General features: G+C 39.4%; 1 protein-coding gene across 1 annotated transcript in view; it reads left to right on the forward strand.

Moving 5' to 3' along the window:
• The first annotated feature begins 372 nt into the window (after window positions 1-372).
• Window positions 373-23,187, forward strand: part of arhgdig (Rho GDP dissociation inhibitor (GDI) gamma) — a 31,714-nt gene continuing 8,899 nt past the window's right edge. The window contains exons 1-3 of the mRNA XM_085352169.1: window positions 373-445; window positions 17,489-17,662; window positions 18,322-18,405. Of these exons, the coding sequence (XP_085208295.1) occupies window positions 373-445; window positions 17,489-17,662; window positions 18,322-18,405 (331 nt within the window). The remainder of the gene's footprint in view (window positions 446-17,488; window positions 17,663-18,321; window positions 18,406-23,187) is intronic.

Consider the following 23,187-nt stretch of genomic DNA (forward strand, 5'->3'; position numbering starts at 1 on the left):
GCTGCTTCTCACGTCTGCTGCTTCCCTTCCCTCGACCTCCCTCCACCCTCTCACTCTCTCTCTCTTCCTAGCTCACACACATCCTATCACATCCACACCCACACCCAAGGATACCTCCTTGCTTCCCTCTGCTGTTTCTCTCACGCCGGTCCTCTTTCTCTTTAACCCTCTACACCTGTAAATACGTATTTCTTGTTATTTCCTCAGAGGAAGAGATGCTTGCCTGACCTCTTTTCTTTCTATTCAAACACTTCTGTGGATTCTTTTTTTTTTAATCGATCCCTGCTCTGCCACTTTGTTGCTACCTGTGGAGGTTCTCTGGTTCTACTTCAGCCTGCCGTCTCACAGAGTAAAGCCCCGCAGAGAGGCACCATGCTGGGATTGGATGTGTGTGAGTTTGGCGGTCAGGTGCTGGAGCTGCTCTGGCTAACTATGTGCTACAGAGGTGAGGCGATGAAGAAGTGCACGCGAGCGTGTGTGTGTGTGTGTGTGTCTTTGTGTGTGTGAATTAATGTAACTTCAGTGACTGAAGTTAATGTTGCTGCTAATCAGTTATCGATTTGTGCTGAATTTTCATGATTTAGAGATAAAATCTAATTTCTGTGTGTGTGTTTAAGAGATGTTCATATGTGTATGTGTGTGTGTATCTGTGAGTCTGTGTGCAATTTGTCTCCATTCTTCCGGGTGTGGACATTTTTATGTCTGACATGAAGCGCTGCCAAGACAAGCCAAAGGTGGCAGATCAATAGCTATTGATCACATCTTACAGTATCCTGCGCGTGTCTCTTTGTGTGCATGTGTGTGGCTTGTGTATGCATGCGCATGTCTTTATGTGCATCTGCATGCATGCTGCCAGCTTTTGACATTTTTTGTAAAAATGTGTCTGTTCATTAATGGGAATGGTGAGGGAAAAAGGTGTGTGCGTCAGTGTGTGGGTGTGTGTGCATTTAGAAGGTTACACAGAGTATGCAGGAGTCATATTACATCACCAACGTTCTGCATTACTTTTAACAGCATCTTCTGCATTTGCAAAACTATAATAAATGCAAGATAAAACTGTGCGAGCGTGTCTGTTACACTGCAGTATTGTTGAACCCTGGTGCAGTACCAGATGGTGGTAAAGCGCTGGGGTTTCCCTTCACACAGGTGTGTGTATAAGTGTGTGTTTTATAAGGTTTAGAAAAGAAAAACGAGCATGATTTAAGGACAGAGCCACAGGAGCGGTGAGAGTGAGGTCTCTTAAGTGGAGAAGTAATGTGCTTCAGAGCCAAGAAAGGCACAGATAATCTATTCTATTAACTGTATGAATTTCAAACAGCAGTTTGACGTGATCGTGCCGCTCCAGGTGTGCAGCAGTGTTACAGCTCTCAGCTTGTTTCTCCTGCAGACTGAATGCTCAGTGCTTCAGTTTCGGGCGGCCTAAAGTTCAGCTGCTTTTCATTTCTCGAACTGAAGACAGTTTTTCTCTGTTAATCTACCTTTAATTAGGATTTTCAAAGTAAAATTACTCGCTCATGCTTCCATGCCTTCATTTAGATGCATTCATCATATCATGTCCAATATCCTTAAACATGCTACACTTACTAGTTCCTTACAATCAAAATCTGACTGTGGTAATCTTTGCATCGTTTCTTGTTGAAGATAAATGCAAAAAAAATCTGCACCCTGCATCCTCTGTACATTTTTTTCCCTGTGGATATGACACATCAAATATCGTCATTTGGCCAGGACAGAATTTTGAGGACGTGTAGGAGAATTTGATAGGAACGTGGGAGGTGACTGAGTTGGAAGATAAACGGCAAGACGAAGGAGCAAAATGATAAAGCTAGGATGAATGGGAAGCATATCAGTGGAGTTTGTGGTGGAAAGAGAGCGAAGAAACATAAGAGAGCAAAGAGGGAAGGTGGAAATGGTTAGAGCAGGTGAGGAAGAAACTGGGCAGAAGGAAGATGGGGATTTATTGTATTGGAAAAAAAAATAAACATCACCAGAAAACAAAGAAAGCAGAGGGATACCTTGAGATTGACGTGTTCTGTCAGCAGCTGTTACCTGGAAAGAAAAGGGAGCAGCTCACGATATTTTACAAAGAGTGTTGTGTGTATGTGTGGCAGATACAGAGAGAGACACTGGATGAGTGGGTGAGGCCCAAGTGGCTGAACGCTTTTCCTGAGCTGTCAATCAGCAAACACTGTCTCACACAGCGAGCAGCAGGCCTTGAAAATGCCTCATGGAAATCTCTTTTCTTTTCTAGTCCCTCTGCATTTTATAACCCACGTGATTCCCATGCTTGCTTCCCCCTCTTTTCTCGTTTATACTGTCACTTTTTTCCTTTTTTTCCATCTGAATAGAGCTGATGCTCCATACCTGCCTCCTTCTTCCTTCACGTCTGCCCCTCTTTTTCATCCAAATATTCTTTATTCTCTCTTTAGATTCAACAACATAACTTCCGCGTTTCCCTCCCTAATCCTTCCCCTGTCTTGCCGTCTCTTGCTCACTTCCACCACTCAGGTCTGCATGCACACATGCTGTCAGGTGCCAGATAAGAGATCTAAGAAAACCACTGTATCTAATAATAATAATGTGTATGTGTTAGTCCCCGTAGGGAAATTACTCCTCTGCATTTAACCCATTCACACAGTGAAGCAGTGGGCAGCCACCAATGCAGCGCCCGGGGAGCAGTGTGCTCAGGGTACCTCAGGGTAGCTGTTCAGTGGAGTCGTACCCCGACCTTCGATCATGGGGCAACCACTCTACCTACTGAACTATCCCTGGTATCTGTTTACGTTCATCATCCCGCCTCCTTTTTTTTGTCCTATTAGTGATAAATGAGGTTTTTATGGGTGAACAGACACATATGAGGGCAATCAAGTCAGTCAATTAGACAACCTGCTGTCTCATCAAGGCTGACAGAGCAGCTGTGGACATATTACTGCGCCTGGGTGTCTGTGTGTGCGTGTGTGCCAAACATTAACAAAAGAGGATGATGATTAAAGGGTGCAGGTTCATTTCCCCAGTCTGCTCATATGACAAAATTTGCGAAAGCCAGTGGATAATCAAGCATAATGATACATTAGCTTGCAAGGTAAAGATGCCATTGCTGTGTTAGCAGTAATACAAGTTGGATTGGGAAGACAGACGCCCTCTCTGCTTTTAAGATTAGGATTCAAACTTTCCTTTTTGATAGAGCGTGTAGTTAGAGCTGGATCAGGTGACCCTGAATCTACCATTAGTTATGTTGCTATAGCTTCAGGCGGCTACTCGACCTGCTATGATGGACGGAACAGTTCTTCTGTAGTCCATATGTGTCCATATACCACAACTACATATTTAACATTTGCCATAATTAACACTATGTTAACATTTGTCTTCTCCCTTTTCTTTTCTCTTCTCTTTCTTTCTCATTCTCTTCATCCCAAACCGGTCGCAGCACATGGCCTCCCTGAGCTGGTTCACAGAGGCTTCTTCCTGTTAAAAGGGAGTTTTTCCTTCCCATTGTCGCCAAGTGCATGCTCATAGTTGGCCATCTGAACGTTGGGATTTCTCTCTTATATTGCAGGATCTTCACCTTACAATATAAAATGCCTTGAGGCAAGTGTCGCTGTGAAGTGATGCTAAATAAATAAAACTGAACTGAACTGAAATAATAATCGTAATTGAACTACATTTAATTATCGCAACATTAAATATATGGCAAACCTTAGTTTGTGAATTTTCAAGAATACGGAGCTCAGCAGTCCTTCTGCAGTCCTTCTGATGGTCAGCAGGGGGAGACAACAGAGGGAGAGCATCAGTATGACAAAAAGGGGCACCTGAATTTCGACTTTATTTATTAGAGGTTTGTTAAATTTCATTTTTGTTAAATTTATATGCAGTGAGTCAGGGTTTTTTTTGCTGAACAGCACCATGGTGTTATGACCACAAGCGTCTTGGAACTGGAGGATGACACATTGACTTTACTTTCTGGCAAAAGCCAGCACTGCTCTTTCTTGTTACTTTTTATTTACTTACTAAATTGAATGAGAATTGGATCACAGCCACTAGGGGGATATACTGCCTAATGTCAGAACAAATTGCATTAGTTGATTTCCACATTTATGTTTGGGTTCATTTAGAAGGTATGGTGAAAATGACATTTTCAACCTTTCAGCCTCTTTTGACTTGGCTCACATATAAGGAGGAATTTTCTTGATCCAGCAATCAGCCAATTTTGTCTCATAATAGAGATTTATTACTGATGCTGTCCTGCTTGAGATCTGGGTTTTGACAGAATAAGCGGGTTTACTGAAAAACTTTTGATGGCTGCAGATGGCGATGATATGAAGAAACCCCACATTATGATTGCAGTCAATTTTGATTTAGTTTAGGAAAACAGATGTAAACAATTTAGCATGCATGGTGTTCTTCTAATAACAATAGCACACTTTATAGTTTTTGTCATGAGTAAAAGAGAATTTTCAGAGGTTAAAGGAAGTTGAGCACTTTGCAAACTGCAGGTGAAAATCATACTGAATGATGTCTGCAGTATCATTATGTTATTTCAAAGACGGACTGTCACTCGTGAATGTGCCAATATGACCAGCAGCTGGTCTCATTTATTTGTCATCTCAGCTTTTCATCAGCAGGGCAAAACGGGGACAGAGATTACAGTGCTTTGCTGGTTAGCATGATTAAGTGTTACGAGTGTCTCCAGTGTTGACAGGATGTCTGCATCACCCCTCTGAAATCGTAGAGGTGACGGATCAAGTGCAGTCATTTGTGGCAGGAGAGACCACACTCTGCCAGCAGCTCCACAGATGGAAACAAACCCTGCCTGCACAGTCTCCCGATATGCTTTTACAGCCTTTTTCAGTCATATTATAGCTGTTACTGGCTGTGCAGAGGCCTGTAAGCTTCCTTTTTATTTTCAGCTATGTGTGTCTTTTTGTATATACAGTGGGGCAAAAAAGTATTTAGTCAGCCACCGATTGTGCAAGTTTCCCCACTTAAAATGATGACAGAGGTCAGTAATTTGCACCAGAGGTACACTTCAACTGTGAGAGACAGAATGTGAAAAAAAAATCCATGAATCCACATGGTAGGATTTGTAAAGAATTTATTCGTAAATCAGGGTGGAAAATAAGTATTTGGTCAATAACAAAAACACAACTCAGTACTTTGTAACATAACCTTTGTTGGCAATAACAGAGGTCAAACGTTTACTATAGGTCTTTACCAGGTTTGCACACACAGTAGCTGGTATTTTGGCCCATTCCTCCATGCAGATCTTCTCGAGAGCAGTGATGTTTTGGGGCTGTCGCCGAGCAACACGGACTTTCAACTCCCGCCACAGATTTTCTATGGGGTTGAGGTCTGGAGACTGGCTAGGCCACTCCAGGACTTTCAAATGCTTCTTACGGAGCCACTCCTTTGTTGCCTGGGGGGTGTGTTTTGGATCATTGTCATGTTGGAAGACCCAGCCTCGTTTCATCTTCAAAGTTCTCACTGATGGAAGGAGGTTTTGGCTCAAAATCTCACGATACATGGCCCCATTCATTCTGTCCTTAACACGGATCAGTCGTCCTGTCCCCTTGGCAGAAAAACAGCCCCATAGCATGATGTTTCCACCCCCATGCTTCACAGTAGGTATGGTGTTCTTGGGATGCAACTCAGTATTCTTCTTCCTCCAAACACGACGAGTTGAGTTTATACCAAAAAGTTCTACTTTGGTTTCATCTGACCACATGACATTCTCCCAATCCTCTGCTGTATCATCCATGTGCTCTCTGGCAAACTTCAGACGGGCATGGACATGCACTGGCTTCAGCAGCGGAACACGTCTGGCACTGCGGGATTTGATTCCCTGCCGTTGTAGTGTGTTACTGATGGTGACCTTTGTTACTTTGGTCCCAGCTCTCTACAGGTCATTCACCAGGTCCCCCCGTGTGGTTCTGGGATCTTTGCTCACCGTTCTCATGATCATTTTGACCCCACGGGATGAGATCTTGCGTGGAGCCCCAGATCGAGGGAGATTATCAGTGGTCTTGTATGTCTTCCATTTTCTGATGATTGCTCCCACAGTTGATTTTTTCACACCAAGCTGCTTGCCTATTGTAGATTCACTCTTCCCAGTCTGGTGCAGGTCTACAATACTTTTCCTGGTGTCCTTCGAAAGCTCTTTGGTCTTGGCCATGGCGGAGTTTGGAGTCTGACTGTTTGAGGCTGTGGACAGGTGTCTTTTATACAGATGATGAGTTCAAACAGGTGCCATTCATACAGGTAACGAGTGGGGGACAGAAAAGCTTCTTACAGAAGACGTTACAGGTCTGTGAGAGCCAGAGATTTTCCTTGTTTGAGGTGACCAAATACTTATTTTCCACCCTAATTTACGAATAAATTCTTTACAAATCCTACCATGTGAATTCATGGATTTTTTTTTCACATTCTGTCTCTCACAGTTGAAGTGTACCTCTGGTGCAAATTACTGACCTCTGTCATCATTTTAAGTGGGGGAACTTGCACAATCGGTGGCTGACTAAATACTTTTTTGCCCCACTGTAAGTCTGCGTGTGCATCCCAGAGGTCTCGTTATAGTATTAGAACAGAGCAGTGACAGAGTGTCTCAAAGGACTATAGACCCCCCCAGCACATCAACACTGAGGGCACACACGCTCTGTCACAGACGTACATCGAACACACAAAGAAGAATAAGTGTGTTTCTGACACAGTGAACAGTTATCTGGGTTAAGAGATGAGGGGGCAGACAGGAAGCAATTATGCAAACAGACGCAGGAACGTCGTGGACGTGAAACTTTGATTACTCACAATAAGGTTCCTTTTCCATTTACAAGACAATGCTCCATTTGCGATATGTTATTTTAAATAAATATCAAAAGAAGATTTATTTTTTTAACCTGGATTTTCATCCCAGAGCCTCCATTGTGTAGATGAACAGCTCATTTGTCCACAATCCACTCCAGCCTGCAGCTTTTTAAGAATAGCTAAGCTAAAACTAAAAACTGGAAATATTTTATATCGCAGGCCGTATTCAACCCACTTAGATCTTAAGTGGGTCAGACCAGTGAAACTCCCCCTTCTGTCAGTGTAAAGATGTTTTACTACGCATTTAATCGCTCACATATCTTTTTATAAGAAAAAAACGTTTCCACAGTAAGTTTCAGTTTTTCTACATGATAAAGAAATGCTGGTGTAGTAAATGGAAGAAATCTGTTAGCACTGTAAGTAACAGATGTGTGGTTTAAAAAAAATTCTACTGAGGACTCACTATAAAAATTACACATTTCTACTACATTATTCTACATAGTGAAAAACAGGAACTCTTCTCATGTTATTGTTTATTTACTATTTAGTTACTTTGGTTTAGTATAAATGGCCTTCAAGGAGGTTTTTATTGATAGGAAAAGTTGTAAACCTTATGAAAATGGAATTAAAAGTCAAAAATATTTGCTCTTCTTCACGTTTTCCAAAGCAGTCCAGTGTGATTGGGGTCTTCAGCAGGCCAGTTCTGGCCCTCTGGCCATATGTTTGACATAAATGGAGGTTGCCACATCACCCATTATTAGTTTGGAAGCCCAGAGTTTGGCATCTTGAAACCAGATGTCAGAAACACAAAGTCACTCACAGAGAAACCTCACGCTGTCATGTTAAATCAGCTGAGAAGTAATGTTTCTAATTGTTTTTATTGCTATTAATTTCTGCTAAACCTTTAAAAAATGATCCGAAGTATATCAACTATACTGTAGATTTGGTAGACATGCATCACCAAGGAACCAATGAAAGAACAACTTTAATGCGTGCACTCATGTTTGTGACTCATGCCTCCATTAGTATACATTTCAGCTCTCATGTGTTCAGTCCTCTCTGTATCCTCCTTCCCCTGAAGCCCCCTCTCCTCCGCCAAACAGATTGCTGTGTTGACTTTCACTAAACATGTTGGTTTAGCTGTAAATGCCGGCAGATGTGTCTTGTGATTCTACTTACATATGCAAGGCTTTAATTCTTCCTTTAAACACTATTAAACTTTGAGATTTGACTACTGGGTTTTTGCATTTTAAAAACTGAAATTTGCATTTATTTAAATAAAAACGAAGAAAATAAATAATGACAGAGTGACTTAAGTATCAATTTCTGTTTCTCAGACTGTAGCTAGAGGCACCTAGAAATTCGCATGAATAATAAATACCTACTCTGTGGAATAGCAATAAAGTTCATTTTAGGGGTGACGAGTATCTTTTGTTTCTTTGAAGCACTCTCTTCATCCTTTTTCTAAAAAACAAGACAAAAACAAACTGAAAACATACATTCGATACACCAAAATCTGTGATTTTAATATTTATTTTAAAGGGCTGGTTCTAACTTGTAGCGTTTAGCAGCGAGTATGTTCAGTGAAGCTGACGATAGTTTGGAAAGCAAGTGGGTTAATGATGCAGTTTTATGAGCATCAAAGAAAATCCACCAGTAAATACCACTTCACAGATGGGGGCTGAGACAGTTGGAGGACCACATGGACACACTCTGATTCACACAATATGGGAAGTTTATAGCTCTGCATGTTTAGATTTAATGAAGCTTCTGAATCACTTTTGGACAAAAACAGAGCTTTTCTTTCTGTAAGATTTTTATCTTTAGAAAACTTTGCGTCTATGTATTTTGCATCAATGTCACCATAAGGAACCAGATTAACTGGGACAGATTTAATATAACCTATGTCAAAATGTAACCTGTTCAAACAGAGGAGATATTTTGCTAAGCTTGACAAGTTTCCATCAAATGCTACAACTTCAAAAGGAATCCATGTTAAAACACTCAGGCGGTTTCACTGTGGACTATAGCCTGCTTTTTAAAATAAATGGTAATTGATTCAGTTAGTGTGACAGGTCAGCAGTCTGGAGATCAAAGAGGAGCTCTCAGATGTCAGAGAGGAAACTGGTTTAAATAGCAGCTCAGAAACACGTTTGCCCCGCAGTGTGTGTTAATGTACGAGCACGTACACACTCACGTGCTGCTTGTACTGCAGGGTTTCATATGTAAATACAGGTGGCTGAATCATTCATGAAGACATGAACCATCCATATATTACATGCCACATGATTTTAAATGTAACTATGCAAGTAAGAGAGATTTTTACTAACAATGTAAAATGATTTACTTAGGTATTGTATTAAAATAAAATAGTCTTCAACTAGAAAGTTTGCTTAGTCTCACTGAATGATGATGAAAATCATTGTTTGGGGGTCAGAAATGACTATATTTAGATTAAATATGGACAGCTAAGTTAACTTACCTCAGCTAGTTAGCCAGTTGCATCTATGGTACAAACCGTATGCCAGCTGTGTTTGGCCAGGGCAAGCAAGGCAAGACATACTTGCCTAGTGAATTTAAAAATAGCAATCATTAAAGCGTACTAAAGTGAAAGCAGTCGCTCTCCTTGCATCTCAAAGGTTTGTGCCATAAATCTTCCTTTTTGCATTCATCCTTTAAACTATTGCCATCTTGTGGCACATGCAGCTATTGTCTCTGGAAACAGGTTTAACTCTGCTTGACTTGGAGACAAAGAAATATGTCAGTTTTCTATTAAAGGGAGGACAGCTTTGTCCGGTTGAGCACATGCATTGTGAATAAATCTGTTATCTTTGGTGGGAGACTATTGAGAGACAGTAGTGCTAGATAAGCTGGTCCGGGTTCTGCTGAAAATAAAATCAGTCACTAGTAAAAATTTAAATGAAGAAAAACACATAACCATAATTTTTAATCTGTAAAAGTCATACCACTGTTATATGCTAATAAGTAACTAGATCAAACTAGATCATTAAAAGATTGAAGGGTCTGTTAATTAACCAAGCTAAGGTTCATTATTTGTTACATAATTGTATTATTATTATTATTATTATTTTTATTTTTTTGTGTGTCCCGTTTGGATCTTTAGCCATCAGAATTGTTGTCTTAAGGCCAAGAAAGATGCCAAGCGGATTTATTTTACCAAGTGGATCATCATGGCCTTGCCATATTGGTCCATTTGATTGACCTTTATTATAATTAGGAATTTATTTTATTTTCAGTTGCTACAAACGGGACAGACATGACTGGGGGATAGGACAGGGAGAAAGAATGAAAGAAAGAGAGGGAGAGAAAGAAAACCAAAGGGGAGAAGAGACGGTGAGAAGGGGGGGAAGAAAGAAAACAAACAAACAAACAAACAAACAAACAAACAAAACACCTGGATCACCTGTATGGAGAAAAAAAACAGAAGAGAAAGCAAACAACAAAGAGCAACATAATAAAAAAACCAGCACCATCACAATAAACTAGCTAGCAGTAGATAACAGTAGATACTAAATAATAAACGATATTGTGCAGCACGCAAGATAGACAGCGCACAATGTGCTTTGAGGCAGCAGCCAAGAAAGGTGTAGTCCGCGTCTGTGAACACCCGTGTGTACACCTGTGTGCATACCTGTGTGGATCAGCATGCTTGCATTCCAAAGGTTTCTCCATGTAACGATCTGCTAGGGAGTGTGGGGAGCCATAGCCCCGTCCTCCAGGGTATGAAGCAGGTATGGAGGAGATCCAGGCCCCAGATATCCAGAGGCCCCCAGAACACAAGAGACCAAGGAAGACCAACAGAGGGGCAGCCGCGCCACTGTCCCATACATAATTGTATTAAAATACTCCTGTAGGCACAAACACAGCCACGAGTTCTAGTTCAGTGAGTCAAATTAACTTTAAATTAGAGGTGACACAGGTACCGGCTCCACAAGTAGGTCAAAGAGGCCATGTCCCTAATAATGCATATCTTCAGGCCTTAGCACATTTTAAAAGGCAGTGTTATATAAAAAGAACCAAGGTAATTTAATCCAAATCTGGTATTGGACTAGGCTCTGTGCTTGTTTTTTATTCCAAGGTTGGGCATCTTAACATGGGAGTTTGACTTCAGCCTGAAATAGACATTTAAGGAACTGTAGTTTTGAGAACTCCACTTCTGTGTTAGTGTTGGCGACTGTTGCTGTCCTAGTCTATAATGCTTCACAGTATATGCATATTTAATGTTAAAATCCAGGAAAAGCTCTTGGCGGTTTGGGAAGTAAGAAATTGTACTAATTGATGTTGCCAGTTATTTAAAAGCATGGCAGTTACTCTTGAGTTTGACCTTGTGAGTAAACTTTCTTACGATGAAAAGTGTAATGACTGAATTTTTAGTGGCACATTTAGATAAAATGTTTTGATGTGCCTAAAGTCACCTGTGGTGCTTTGTGGCAGCTGTTTCTAGCCTCATTACAAGCCAATAGGCCAACAGCGGCCTGTGTGTGTAAACTTTATGTTGTTCTCGTCCCTGCGTGGGTTGTCTTTGCAGTTTAATTTTCCTGTCAATATAAACATGACCGGTTCTTTGTCTGTGTGTGTGTGTGTGTGTGTGTGTGTGTGTGTGTGTGTGTGTGTGTGTGTGTGTGTGTGTGTGTGTCAGGCCTGTGACTGACTGGCTGTCTGTCCACTCATTCAGTGTCAACTGGGATTGCCTCCAGCCCCCTGTGACACTGTTAAAAGGATAAGTGGGTACAGCAAATGGATGGCTTATTACTTACTCGCTTAATTAAACAACGATGACTAACTACAAATGAAGAAATCATGTGTCAAGTCAAGATCATTGCTTTTAGTGCTCCATAACTATTAACATTAGTGTGGTAAGTGATGATAGGGAATTAGCTGTCTAGCAATAACTTAACATGGGTTCAGGAAAAGAATATAACCATTAAACATCTCGTTTTACAAACATATGTGCAGTATTAAAGCTGATTCACGATGGCTCTCTTGCTGTATATATGGTCATATAAAAAAGATGCACTTTAAGGATGATGTCACTGAAAGCAGAGTTGAAAGTGTTGCCATGGTAATAGGTGAAGGCAGCCGTGTTTGGCCCTGACTGGGTGGGGTGCTACTGTAAGTAACAGACACGCATTCAAAGGACAGTGCACAGGTACCGCTCAGTTTGCGTGCATCTCTGTGTTTTGTGTGTAAGCAAGTGCGTTCGTTTGTGTACTCCCCCATATCATCCAATTACCTCTACACACAGCTCTGGGGTGATGTACACTGTGTCATCTCATTATGAACAGTAAAAACAGAACCAGAGGTTATTACACGGGGCTGTTACTGGGCACTAAATAGATGTGCGTGGCACAGTTTGTGTGCGTTTTCTCTTCTACATATAATTGGGGTCTAGAGGTATGCATTGTGCATCTGTGTCTCTAACCGTGTTATGTCTCTATGTAAGAAATTATCTTTCTTCTGTCTCAGTATGTTTGTGTGTGTGGGGGGTGGAAGTTAGAAAGAATGTGCTGCTAACTTCAATCATAAAATGTAATTTTTTAAAACAAGAGAGAGAGAGATTTTATTCCAGCATGTCCAATATGACTGATGGGCTGTGATGAAATATAAGCAGCATGAATAAAACGTTTGTCCATTAATGAGAAAATGTTTTATTGTCTTCAAAGCTACATTATTCTTTGTAAAGTGGTTACAAAGGATCAAGGATATCTGTATCAATCTAAAGGGGAAATTAATTTTTTTGTACAATCAGCAGAAATCACATAACCATCAAACAAAATGCAATAAAAAGGCAATGCAACATTAAGAATACAGGGATTCATTCAAAAGACAAATGTCAGCTGGGATGTATAGGTTTTTGAGTATATTTGTATATATTTGCACTTTGCCATATGTTATCTGCAGCCACACAGAGGCAACTTAAATCCTTTGATAAGGAGGGGCTTGTAGAGGTGGACTAAACAGGCACCCAGCAATATGATCAATATTATCAGAATACTTCACTGACTATGCGATATGACTGCGATTGTAATTTAAACCATTTTCTTCAACTCCAAATTATGCCAGTTGCCAATATCTGAGTATCCAATAAAAATGATGCCAGTTCAGTTATTTATTTGCTGCAAAATGAGATCAAATACACCAACACTGTCTCTAAAACCTGTCATTAATTTTGCCATAAGATGAAGTCAGTTTGCTATCAGTCTGTCATTGAATGGGCTCAAGTTCGCCATTAAATGCAGCGTGTTTCTGATTATAGAGCAATTTACTGAAATAAATCATTGAAAATCACCCATCGATTGCTCTCTACATGGACAGAAATTCACATTTAGCTATTACATTTGTACTCAGCAACCTTCCTGCTCTACAGGAACATAACCAGATTATAACCAGCTGGCAGAAAACTGAGCCAATTCCCCCAAGATGTGCTCATTGACAAAGACTCATTCAGACTGATGGCAATAGGTTGGCAATCTGTCTGCATTTATAACTTAGGCAGCAATTATGTGGAAACCTTCAACAATCTCTGAGAGTGACTGCAGTCAGTCCAAATCAAACTGGAACTGTTTGCAAGGTTGCCTCTATCAGGCAACCTGTGCAATCACCTTCTGATCAAAAGTAGTTGTTAGTGAGCAACACACTCAATCGCTGGGAAACCCTTTAGTCACAATTAGTAGCAGAACATAAATAAATCCAGTGCGCTCATCAGGCAGTCAGTGTCCTAACCTTGCACAGGCAAGGAAGGTCTTTCAGGGTCACATCTGCAAGTTTGCTGCACATTGTACGTAGCTTGAAGTCTGTTTTTGTTTTTTAGGTTCAGTGACCCGTGACCAAAGAATGTCTCATAAAAGTGCTGTTGACATGAAAAAGAAAAGCTTGTGATAAAAGTATATGCACTAGCAGGCTACAGCATCCACCTGAAGCTCAAAGTCCAGCTTATAATCAGTTCAGACTCCACACATGTATCCTTTATCACCACAGGGGAGGTGGTTATAGGCTTCTTCCTAAAATCCACGATCATCTCCATAGTTTTTGATAAGTCCAAGAAGGACAATTGCACTCCCTACTTAAGAATATGGTACCTGGCTTTCACACTCATTAGTATAGAGCACAAACAAAATCATCAAAAGAACATGTTCCTGTGGTGGTCCAGTGGAGGAAAGAAGATTAGAGAAGATTGGATAAAATGCCATCAACCATCACATGCTATAACCACATATCAAGTCAGGATCAATGATATGAATCCTCACAGGTCTCAAATAGAAATATAAGCTGAAGAAGAATTAAATTAAAAAAGGGTGCAAAGGTTTTTGCACCCTCTAAATGTGCCAGAATCATATTTAGTAGAGTGCCCAATACATCATGAAAATCCTGCCTGACCTACAGGCAAGCTGGAACACATTCAGATTTGTATGCACTGATATAGGAGATTTAAGAACTACAGGCTTGTAGTCATCAGTGACTGACAACAGGCCCGTAATGCCATCGGGGCTTTTCTTGCCCTTCTCAGCCCAGAAAAGTTTCACAACCTGCACACTGCTTTGCCCGGGAGCTACATGAAATCAGTTCATCAGGGCCCATTCTGATGATTCACCTGCATTAACAAGAGAGAAAAAGGGTGTAAAGTGCTTTAGAAACTTTTAAGTTCTGATCATTTTATCACATTCACTAATCTAAAGTTTATACATAAATGTTTATACATAAATGAGCTCAGGGACTTTGTGGTTCCTGTGAAAGTTCTGGGCTTAGTAACTAGTAGCATGATATAGTAGTTGTAAAGGCAAGTTGCCTCTTGTTTGTCAAACAATATTCTGTGTTCGGAGTATTTGTATGTGGAATTTTTTGCCTTCAAACCTAGAGCCTGATTGGGATAATTTAAAAATTTTAAAATTAAACTGAAACGTTGTTATAAATACCTAACTAGCGACAGGCAATCTAGTTTTGTTGTGGGGTGTTGCCTGGTTCATATAACACATGTGTCCCTATGTAAAAATAAACTAAACTTAAAAAAAATTAATTAATTGATATCTAATGTACAAAATTCTACAACCTGTTTTAGACGTTTTGTACATCCCTGTAAATATGAGCCAGTGCTGACAAGCTTTCATGTATGTGGCATTATCTGGTCACATCCTTTCATTTATATAACTATTCCGGCCTGCAAGCATCGCTCTCTGGAGGTGCACATGAGATGGAGATGCTGAAATGAAATTTTGGCTTGCAGAACACATTATCGAATGTCTGTAAATTTCAGTATTGAATCAAAATCCCCGATGAAATCAAACTCCGGATGGATGCAGCCAGCAGACTTATGTGGAGTAAAAGGCATCATATAGCTGACATGAAGCAATCCTGCCTGTGTTGCCTGAGAAATATAACAGAAATATTTACTGCAGAGGAAAGTTGCTGACAGGGTTGTTCTCCTTACTTGCAATTAGATGACTGTCAGGCAGACAGTTATAACTGGCTTCTTGATAGTATACAGGTGCTTGTCAAACCTAAGGTATTTTGTAGGTCGGTAATTAAGGGCTGAGTACGTTTCACATTTGATACCTGTACCAGTACTTGGAATTTAGTACTAATTACTTGTTTATTGGTACTTTACTTGTTTTAGAATGATAGAGTGCAAATTTTTGCTTACAAAGTAATTCCATATTGTCTGATAATGTCAGTGATGTTGATGCCATTGTCACAGTGTTTGCGTACAACAGTATTAAATAGTAATCTTAGACAACTATTGCTTACTGTATACTTAGGTTTTAGGCATACTATCTCACATATGGTTAACATGTTTAGTGTAACTAGCATGCTAATAAGAAATTTCAGTGCCGCTAATGTAAAAATGTTAACCACACATATTTCTGATAACAGCTTATTAGACTCCCTGGACAACATGTCAGTGCATGAATAAACATTTCTTCATCATCATGTGCTGTGGGTTCAACTTCTTAAAAGTTGGAAGGAGGCATGCTAACATTAGCTAACATTTGGCTACCAGGTTACCAAATACAATACACCCTTTAGCTTTTATTTATTTTGTACTTGACCAGGCGTTTCTTCAGATTAGATGTGTTGCCATGGACAGCATTGCGTTTTACACTACAAATGTTTCAGAAGTGCTCATCTGTGTCAAGTTTTGAAAATTGTAATCACAACTGAGATTGTGTTTAGCTTGCTACCGCTACCATTGCTCTGTTTGTTTGTTGCTATTCAGTATGTGGATAGCATGTGAACAGTATGCTCTACAATATGAGACAAATAAAAGGCTATATGTAAGCTTGTTTCTGAAACTGAAAGAAGGAAAAACATTTTTCCGCATCCACAAGTAAAAATTTCAACTTACTAATGTAAACTTTCTGGGAAAATGACTTGAAATTAACAAAATAATTTTAACCTCCTAAGACCCGAACTCTTTTATGACATGCATTTTTAATTTCCCTTTGCTATTTGGGGTGATTTGGACCTGATGAATGTAAAAACAAAGAATTACCTGATTTTTTTTTTTTTTTTTTTTTTTTTTTACCTCATTTTTGTTTCTGAGAAAAATGAGATCCAAATAAGAGGCCACTGATTTTAAATTCTGTTAGAACAGTGGCAGTATAATGTCCTCGTAAGTGGATATCAGGCCAAATTTAGACAAAATTTAGACAACCTAAAATGTCACATATGTGGACGCCAGGTCCTAGGAGGTTAAAATCTAATAAGTTAAAATTTTGACATGGCAATGTTTGTTTTTTTTAGTAGCAGAAACAAGCTTCCAAAATAAATGGATGAAATACTCAGCTAGAAAATATATAGCAGCTAGTTTGTGCTAATACGGTCTCTCAATCACACCACCACACAGTACTGACCCACACATACAGTTCTTACACACACACTGGACATTCTGGACATTGTTTTCACTTCATCACTTAAATCACTTTAAGCATATTTGCACTGCAGAAGACATAATGTGGATTGCACAACACTGGACATTATATTCTTCATTTCCAGTTAATACTTGTACAGCTGCTGTTATTGTGTATATATTTATTTATATTTCTTCATACATTCTTATATAGTTCTATATTGTGTATTTTGTTGTACAGTTATTTTATTTTCAACTTTAATTTATATATTTTATCTTATTCTTTCCCAGTTAAATTTACCCTTCATTCTAATTTGTGTTGTACAGTTATTTCCTTTTTAACTTTAATTTATATTTTATTCCTTCCTAGTAAAATTTACTCTTTTTAATTTTTCATATTTATTTCCCTTTTTAATTTTTCATATTTATTTCCTATCTTATTCATAGCCTTTTCCTTTTTTGTTTTCTTTAGGTCACGAGCAGTTGTCCAAGCATTTCACTGCATATCGTACTGTGTATGACTGTGTACGTGACAAATAAAATTTGAATTTGAATTTTTAATCCTGCTAATGTAGTGCAACTGCAAGTAAACACATCTAAACATTAATAGTCCAAAGGTGTGAAGTGTAACAATATTCACTTTTTAAAAACAGCCTTTTTTAGTGTTAATGGTTTAAATATGAAAAAAAAAAAAAAAATAACATGATGATGACAGTGAGTAAGTGGGGGTGGAAATGTACATGATATAAACACTGGTCCCACCCAGCCTGCAAACTGCAAGAAAATGTGCATCTGTAATATGATATTCTTTCTTCTTTCTCAAAGGTCTGATTGCTGAAAAGAATGACTTGCCCATCGAGGAGGAAGATGATGAGCGAAATCTCAACTACAACCCTCCAGCTCAAAAGTCCCTGCAGGAGATTCAGGAGCTGGACAAGGATGATGAAAGTCTGGTGAAGTACAAGCAGACCCTGCTGGGGCCAGAAGCAATGATGGCAGGTTGGTGTGTGTTTATTCTTTGGCCGTGGAAGAGGAAGATTCATGAATCACGCTGGTGCCCAGTCTTACTGCAGCTTTATACTTTAATACTATCCACTTACAACAACAATTTGTGATGCACAAACCTGCACATACACACACACACACTTCCTACGGACCTGCTTGTCTCAGCATCTCTAACCCAGCAGCCAGTGTTATGGCAGCTGATATCAGTACAGCTCTGACTCCCTCACTGCTGTAACTCAGCACCACCTCATCTACAGCTTAGTAGCATTGAATTCTGTAAGAAAGGCTATAATGAGACAATGGAAAAGCAGCAAAGAGAGGGGAGATGACTTTATCTTCGAAGAGAAGCTGTATGCTGAATACCGAAACTATCTCTAAATACAAGCTTGGGACAAGATGTTTTTCTAGTGCTTCTAAATGTTAGATACTGTATTTTAAGATGCCTTTTGATACTCCAGCATTAGTGCAATGGCCAGCCTCTGATTACAGATCAAATAAGTGGTATCTAATGTGGCCAGCTTGTTCATTTTCCCTGCTACTGTTCATGATGTGGAGCTCAGTCAATCAGGAAAAAAAGAAAAGATGAAAACTGAACAAACAAAAGCCAAGCAGGTACTTGAATTCTGCAATAATGGACTGTTTCTCCTCTTCAGACGCCTCTGGTCCTAATGTCAAGGTGACCAGATTGACCCTGCTGTGCGATGATGCACCTGAACCAATTACTATGGACCTGACAGGTACCCAGTGCCTCTGTTTTGTCACTTCTTCACTAAACTACTTTTTCTCTCTAACCTTGTCCAGCTGTGGATACGACATGGTGTTGCTGTTCACTTAAACAGTTTAGTGCTTTGCCCTGAAGCAAGGCATCCCATCCCACTGTGCTGCATTTTTTGTGCAGTAAGACTGCAGTGGGTGTGCCAGTGCTCGAGAGAGAGGAGACAGCTAGATGTTTGCTTAGTGGACATACTCTTTTTTTTTTTCTCCCTGTGGCAAACTAAGGACAGAGAGTGATCTTTCTCATATTTAATTACAGTGTGTGCATGTGTTGAATGGTAATTGTAAGTGTATGTCACTTTCTATAAGAGACATCTGTGTGTGTGTGTGTGTGTGTGTGTGTGTGTGTGTGTGTGTGTGTGTGTGTGTGTGTGTGTGTGTATTCACAAGTCTGATATGCATGCGCTGTATTTAAGTGCATGCCGGTTTGCTTTCCCACCCTGATGTGAGGATTTCCCTGCCTGTTACAATCACAGTCACTCATACATGCACATTCACACACAGCTAATAAGAAAGGTCACCTGGTTGCTAGGCAATGCTGATTTTGTACTGTGCAGTTCCCACTAATACAAATGCAGAGCGATGAAAAGCATCTAGGAGCACTTGTTTCAGAGTAAAAGGCTCTGCTGGACTGTATGGAGCTTGAAGAGCATGCTATGTTTCCACATCTAAAGTTTTCAAAATGAAAACCATTGGAGTAATCTTGGGCTAAGCTGCCCATTAAAAGAAACACTGCATTACAAAGTGGCAAAGATTTTTAAAGGACACGGCATTGATTATGTACAAGATGTTCAGATAGACTCAGCTATCCAATGACTAAAGCTGTTTAATGTCTACTGTGGCCTTGCAGGAGCTGAATGGAGTGTGGGGCTAAGGTGATGTCATAGTGAGTCATGAGTTTATTTCAGCGTGGGCTGTGGAAACCTTTATGACAACCTGCAGGTGTGGAATATGTATGAGTTTGTCAGGGAAACAGGCTTTAATGAGTGGTAATAACGCAAATTATGGAAAATGCAGGATACTGTGTTTTACCAGGTCATAATTCCTGTACTTCTCCATAGAAGTGGAATTCAAACCTCTGGAAATATCTGGAGAACCATTTCAATACAAGTGAAGACTCGGGGAGTAAAGGTTCCTAAAAAATTATTTAATTCAAGCACTGCTCTGAAAGCTTTTGTTACAATAACATTTATGCTCATCATCATAGCAAGCGGACAAAAAAACCCTTAATAACTGATAATGGAGGCCTTGCTTTATTCATTCCATCCCAAATCTGTCGATTTCGAGAACGTTTGCAGATTTGCATAAAAATGTTTATAATGCAAAGATTGAACATATATAATGAATGCTGTGAAATTTTTAGCTTTAAATACTTTAAATACTTTTAAAGTTATATTTGTTTTGAAAAATGGTCCAAAGACCAAAGACCAAAGACCCCCTTTCAATTTTGTTGGTTTTTTTTGCTGTGGAAATGTTTGAACATGTTGCAGTCTTTTATCCTGTCTTCTTTCTCTCACCCCAACCGGTCGCAGCAGATGGCCGTCACTCCCTGATCCTGGTTCATCCGGAGGTTTCTTCCTGTTAAAAGGGAGTTTTTCTTTCCCACTGTCGCCAAAGCGCTTGCTCATAGGGGGTCATGTGATTGTTGGGTTTTTCTCTGTATTATTGTAGGGTCTACCTTACAATATAAAGCGCCTTGAGGCGACTCTTGTTTTGATTTGGCGCTGTATAAACAAAATTGAATTGAATTGAATGAATACCTCAAAACCATCTTCACTGATCTTTCTTGCCATCAAAATGAATCAGGATCTGTAATTTGGGACAAATGCATCAAAAAATGTCTGATAACTGGCTAGTTAATAATATATTAATATAATATAGTCCAGCACTAATAAAAAAAAGTCACTCAATGACAATAATTCGGAATCATGCTTATTTCAGTTTCACAGCACTGTAAAATAAACCACTTGGAATATTTTTCAAGATCAAAGTTACAACAATGGAAAAAAAGACATTTTCATTCAACTTCCACGCTGGATTGAGTAAATATGACAAACTGTACTATAAAAAAAAAAAAATTTCCGTTCATAATGTAAAACCCGGGTCATTTTATCTCCATCTGTGTAAACTTTGGACAAACGTTGGATGATTGCTGTGGAATTTTAGTATTATATAACCTTTTCTTTATCTTTGTGACTAAGAATTTCATGGTAAAATTTCATTTTTCCACATGCTTTTGTTATTGTGAAATGTAACTATATACCAGAAATGAGTTCAAATATGGCATTTGAGTGCACACTGCTGGATTGAAAAAAATCTTTGAACTATCCAACACTTCAACATTTTTTAATGTACCAAATGACTGATTCTGATTCATTTTGATAGTAAGGAGGACCAGTGGATATATCAGTATTTAATCTTTGAGATATTCATGTTCATGTTTTGAACTAAAAAGAAGAAGAGAGATTGGCGAAAGCATGACTCTACAGAGTAGCTGCAGTATAATAACACTATAAGCCATGCTGGTATCATGTTGCAGTCAGATAGCTAAAACCACTTCAGTGGATGCATTAGAGATCCCATTTTGCACTCTAGGCTGTGTTTGTATACGCACGCGCGCGCGTGTGTGTGTCTGTGTGTGTATATGTGTGTGTGTGTGTGTATTGATGTTACAGAAATGGAGAGGGTTGGAAAAAATGTAGGGTGATATTGCACAATAGTAGAGTTTACTGACCTGACAGTGTGTGGGGAGAAGAGAAAGCAGACACTCAGCCTGACTGCACGCTTGACTGGTCATCCCATCAGGGACCTTTCACTTTTGGCAAGGTTACTTGGGTCCACATCCTAACCTTAACATCTGAAATCATAGCCGTCCCTTCATTCACCCAGAGGGTGTGAAATTTATCTCGTATATCAAAGTACCCAGTCTCTGTCACAACAACAAGGTGGGTGGAAAGCAGACTTTGCTCTGTGGTCCAGTTACATTATGTAATATATTATTCTATTCTAACAGGATCATATACAGTCATGTGAAAACTCTTTTTCATCTTTTTCAAAATCCTGTAGGAGAATGTCTGGCCTTCTGTTCATGTCCTAAGGCTAAAAAAAAACCCCAAAACAAAATGAAGATCTTTGAGCATCCCAGTCAGCGTTAGGATTCTAATCTGACTGAGATGCTTTGGCATGACCTTCATGTTCAAAAACCCTCCAATGTGTCTTAATTAAAACAATTCTGCAAAGAAGAGTGGGCCAAAATTCCTCCACAGTGATTTGAAAGACTCACTGGCTTCTATCAGAAACACTTGATTACAGTTCTCCCTGTTAGGGGTGGCAAAACCAGTTATTAGGTTTAGGGGGCAATCGCTTTATCACACAGGGCCATGTAGGTTTGGATAACTTTTTCCTTCAATAAATGAATCCATTATTTAAAAACTGCATTTTGCATTGATGCTGGTTATCTTTGTGTGACGAAATGAAACATGTATATGTGACAAAAATGCAAAAAAGTAAAAAATCAGGAAGGGGAAGGGCTTTAGGTAAAACTGGCCTGTGTATTGAACATTGATTTTGTTTAATCACAACTAAATGAAAGGAATAATATAAATCAAAGAACGTGAATTGAAAACCACGTTCTTGCTCACATGCACTTATTTAATGTTTCTTATTTTGAATAAACCATCTTCTACTTATCCTGCCAGTCATCAACATCTCTTTACTGTTGCCATCCATTTCAGTTTTAATTGAATGACACTTCTTTGTATTTTTTTTTTTCGTCATTTCTAATTAGTTGAGTGAGCCTGGGTGTTAATGCACTGAAACACAAGAAATGCAATTGTTTCTGCACAAAAATAGCTTTTTAAGGGTTTTTTTTGTCTCAGTGGAAATAGCAGCAAGACTATCAGGTATATAGATAGAGATTTTTTTTTCCTGTGAAAAGTATAATGTTTAATAATAAATATCTTATAACCAAGTAGAAAAGTCTAACTTAAAGCTCTAATATATTGTATACCACATATTGCACTCTGTGTGGCCACACTGCACAAAGCAATATCCGTGACTTTGACATTTGGTGCTTTGGTGTCCTAAATGCAAGCACTGGCTTTGTTAAACTTTCATGTTCCCGGGGTTGTTTTGCTGAGCGTGCATGCTGCTGCGCATTTATTCAGACACACACTTGACACCAAGCAGCCTCTGCAACATTTATTATATTCTGTGTGTCTTATGTCAGTGATACTTCAAGGGTATATCCTTTATGTGTAATGCATATAATAAAGTCGACTGAGAGTGAACAGAAAACATGATGATTTATTCAAAAGAACTGGATGCTAGCCTGAATATTTTACCTCAGCTGTTTGAGCGTCAGAGGATGAAACAGAGGTGAAAGAGGATGAGCACTTTTACCACAAGCTGGTGTCTAATGTCCGAATGTTTGCTCTGCAACGTGTTACTGATTCGTTTTTCTGTGATTTGAGTGCTCCACAATTATCATATTGTCACATCTTATACTTATCATATCTATTAGCTAAGTAGCTGGCTCCTTATTTCTGAAGGGATGACTCGTTTACACCCTATATGACACAACCCCACCCCCCCATTTATCCAAGCTGGGGGCCAGCACAAGGAGGGTCCTAGCTTGTGAACCTGTGAAGCTGAGATTGTGTCTCTTTCTGGTCTTGAACTGCAGATGTTTTGCGTTTAAGATGAAGATGTTCGCCACATTGGCTTGAAAAGGTGCCAGGGCAAAA

The sequence above is a fragment of the Diplotaxodon limnothrissa genome, linkage group LG4 (assembly GCF_057381915.1).
Source record: "Diplotaxodon limnothrissa isolate DT_005_m linkage group LG4, D_limnothrissa_male_GT1.1, whole genome shotgun sequence".
Lineage (NCBI taxonomy): Eukaryota > Metazoa > Chordata > Actinopteri > Cichliformes > Cichlidae > Diplotaxodon > Diplotaxodon limnothrissa.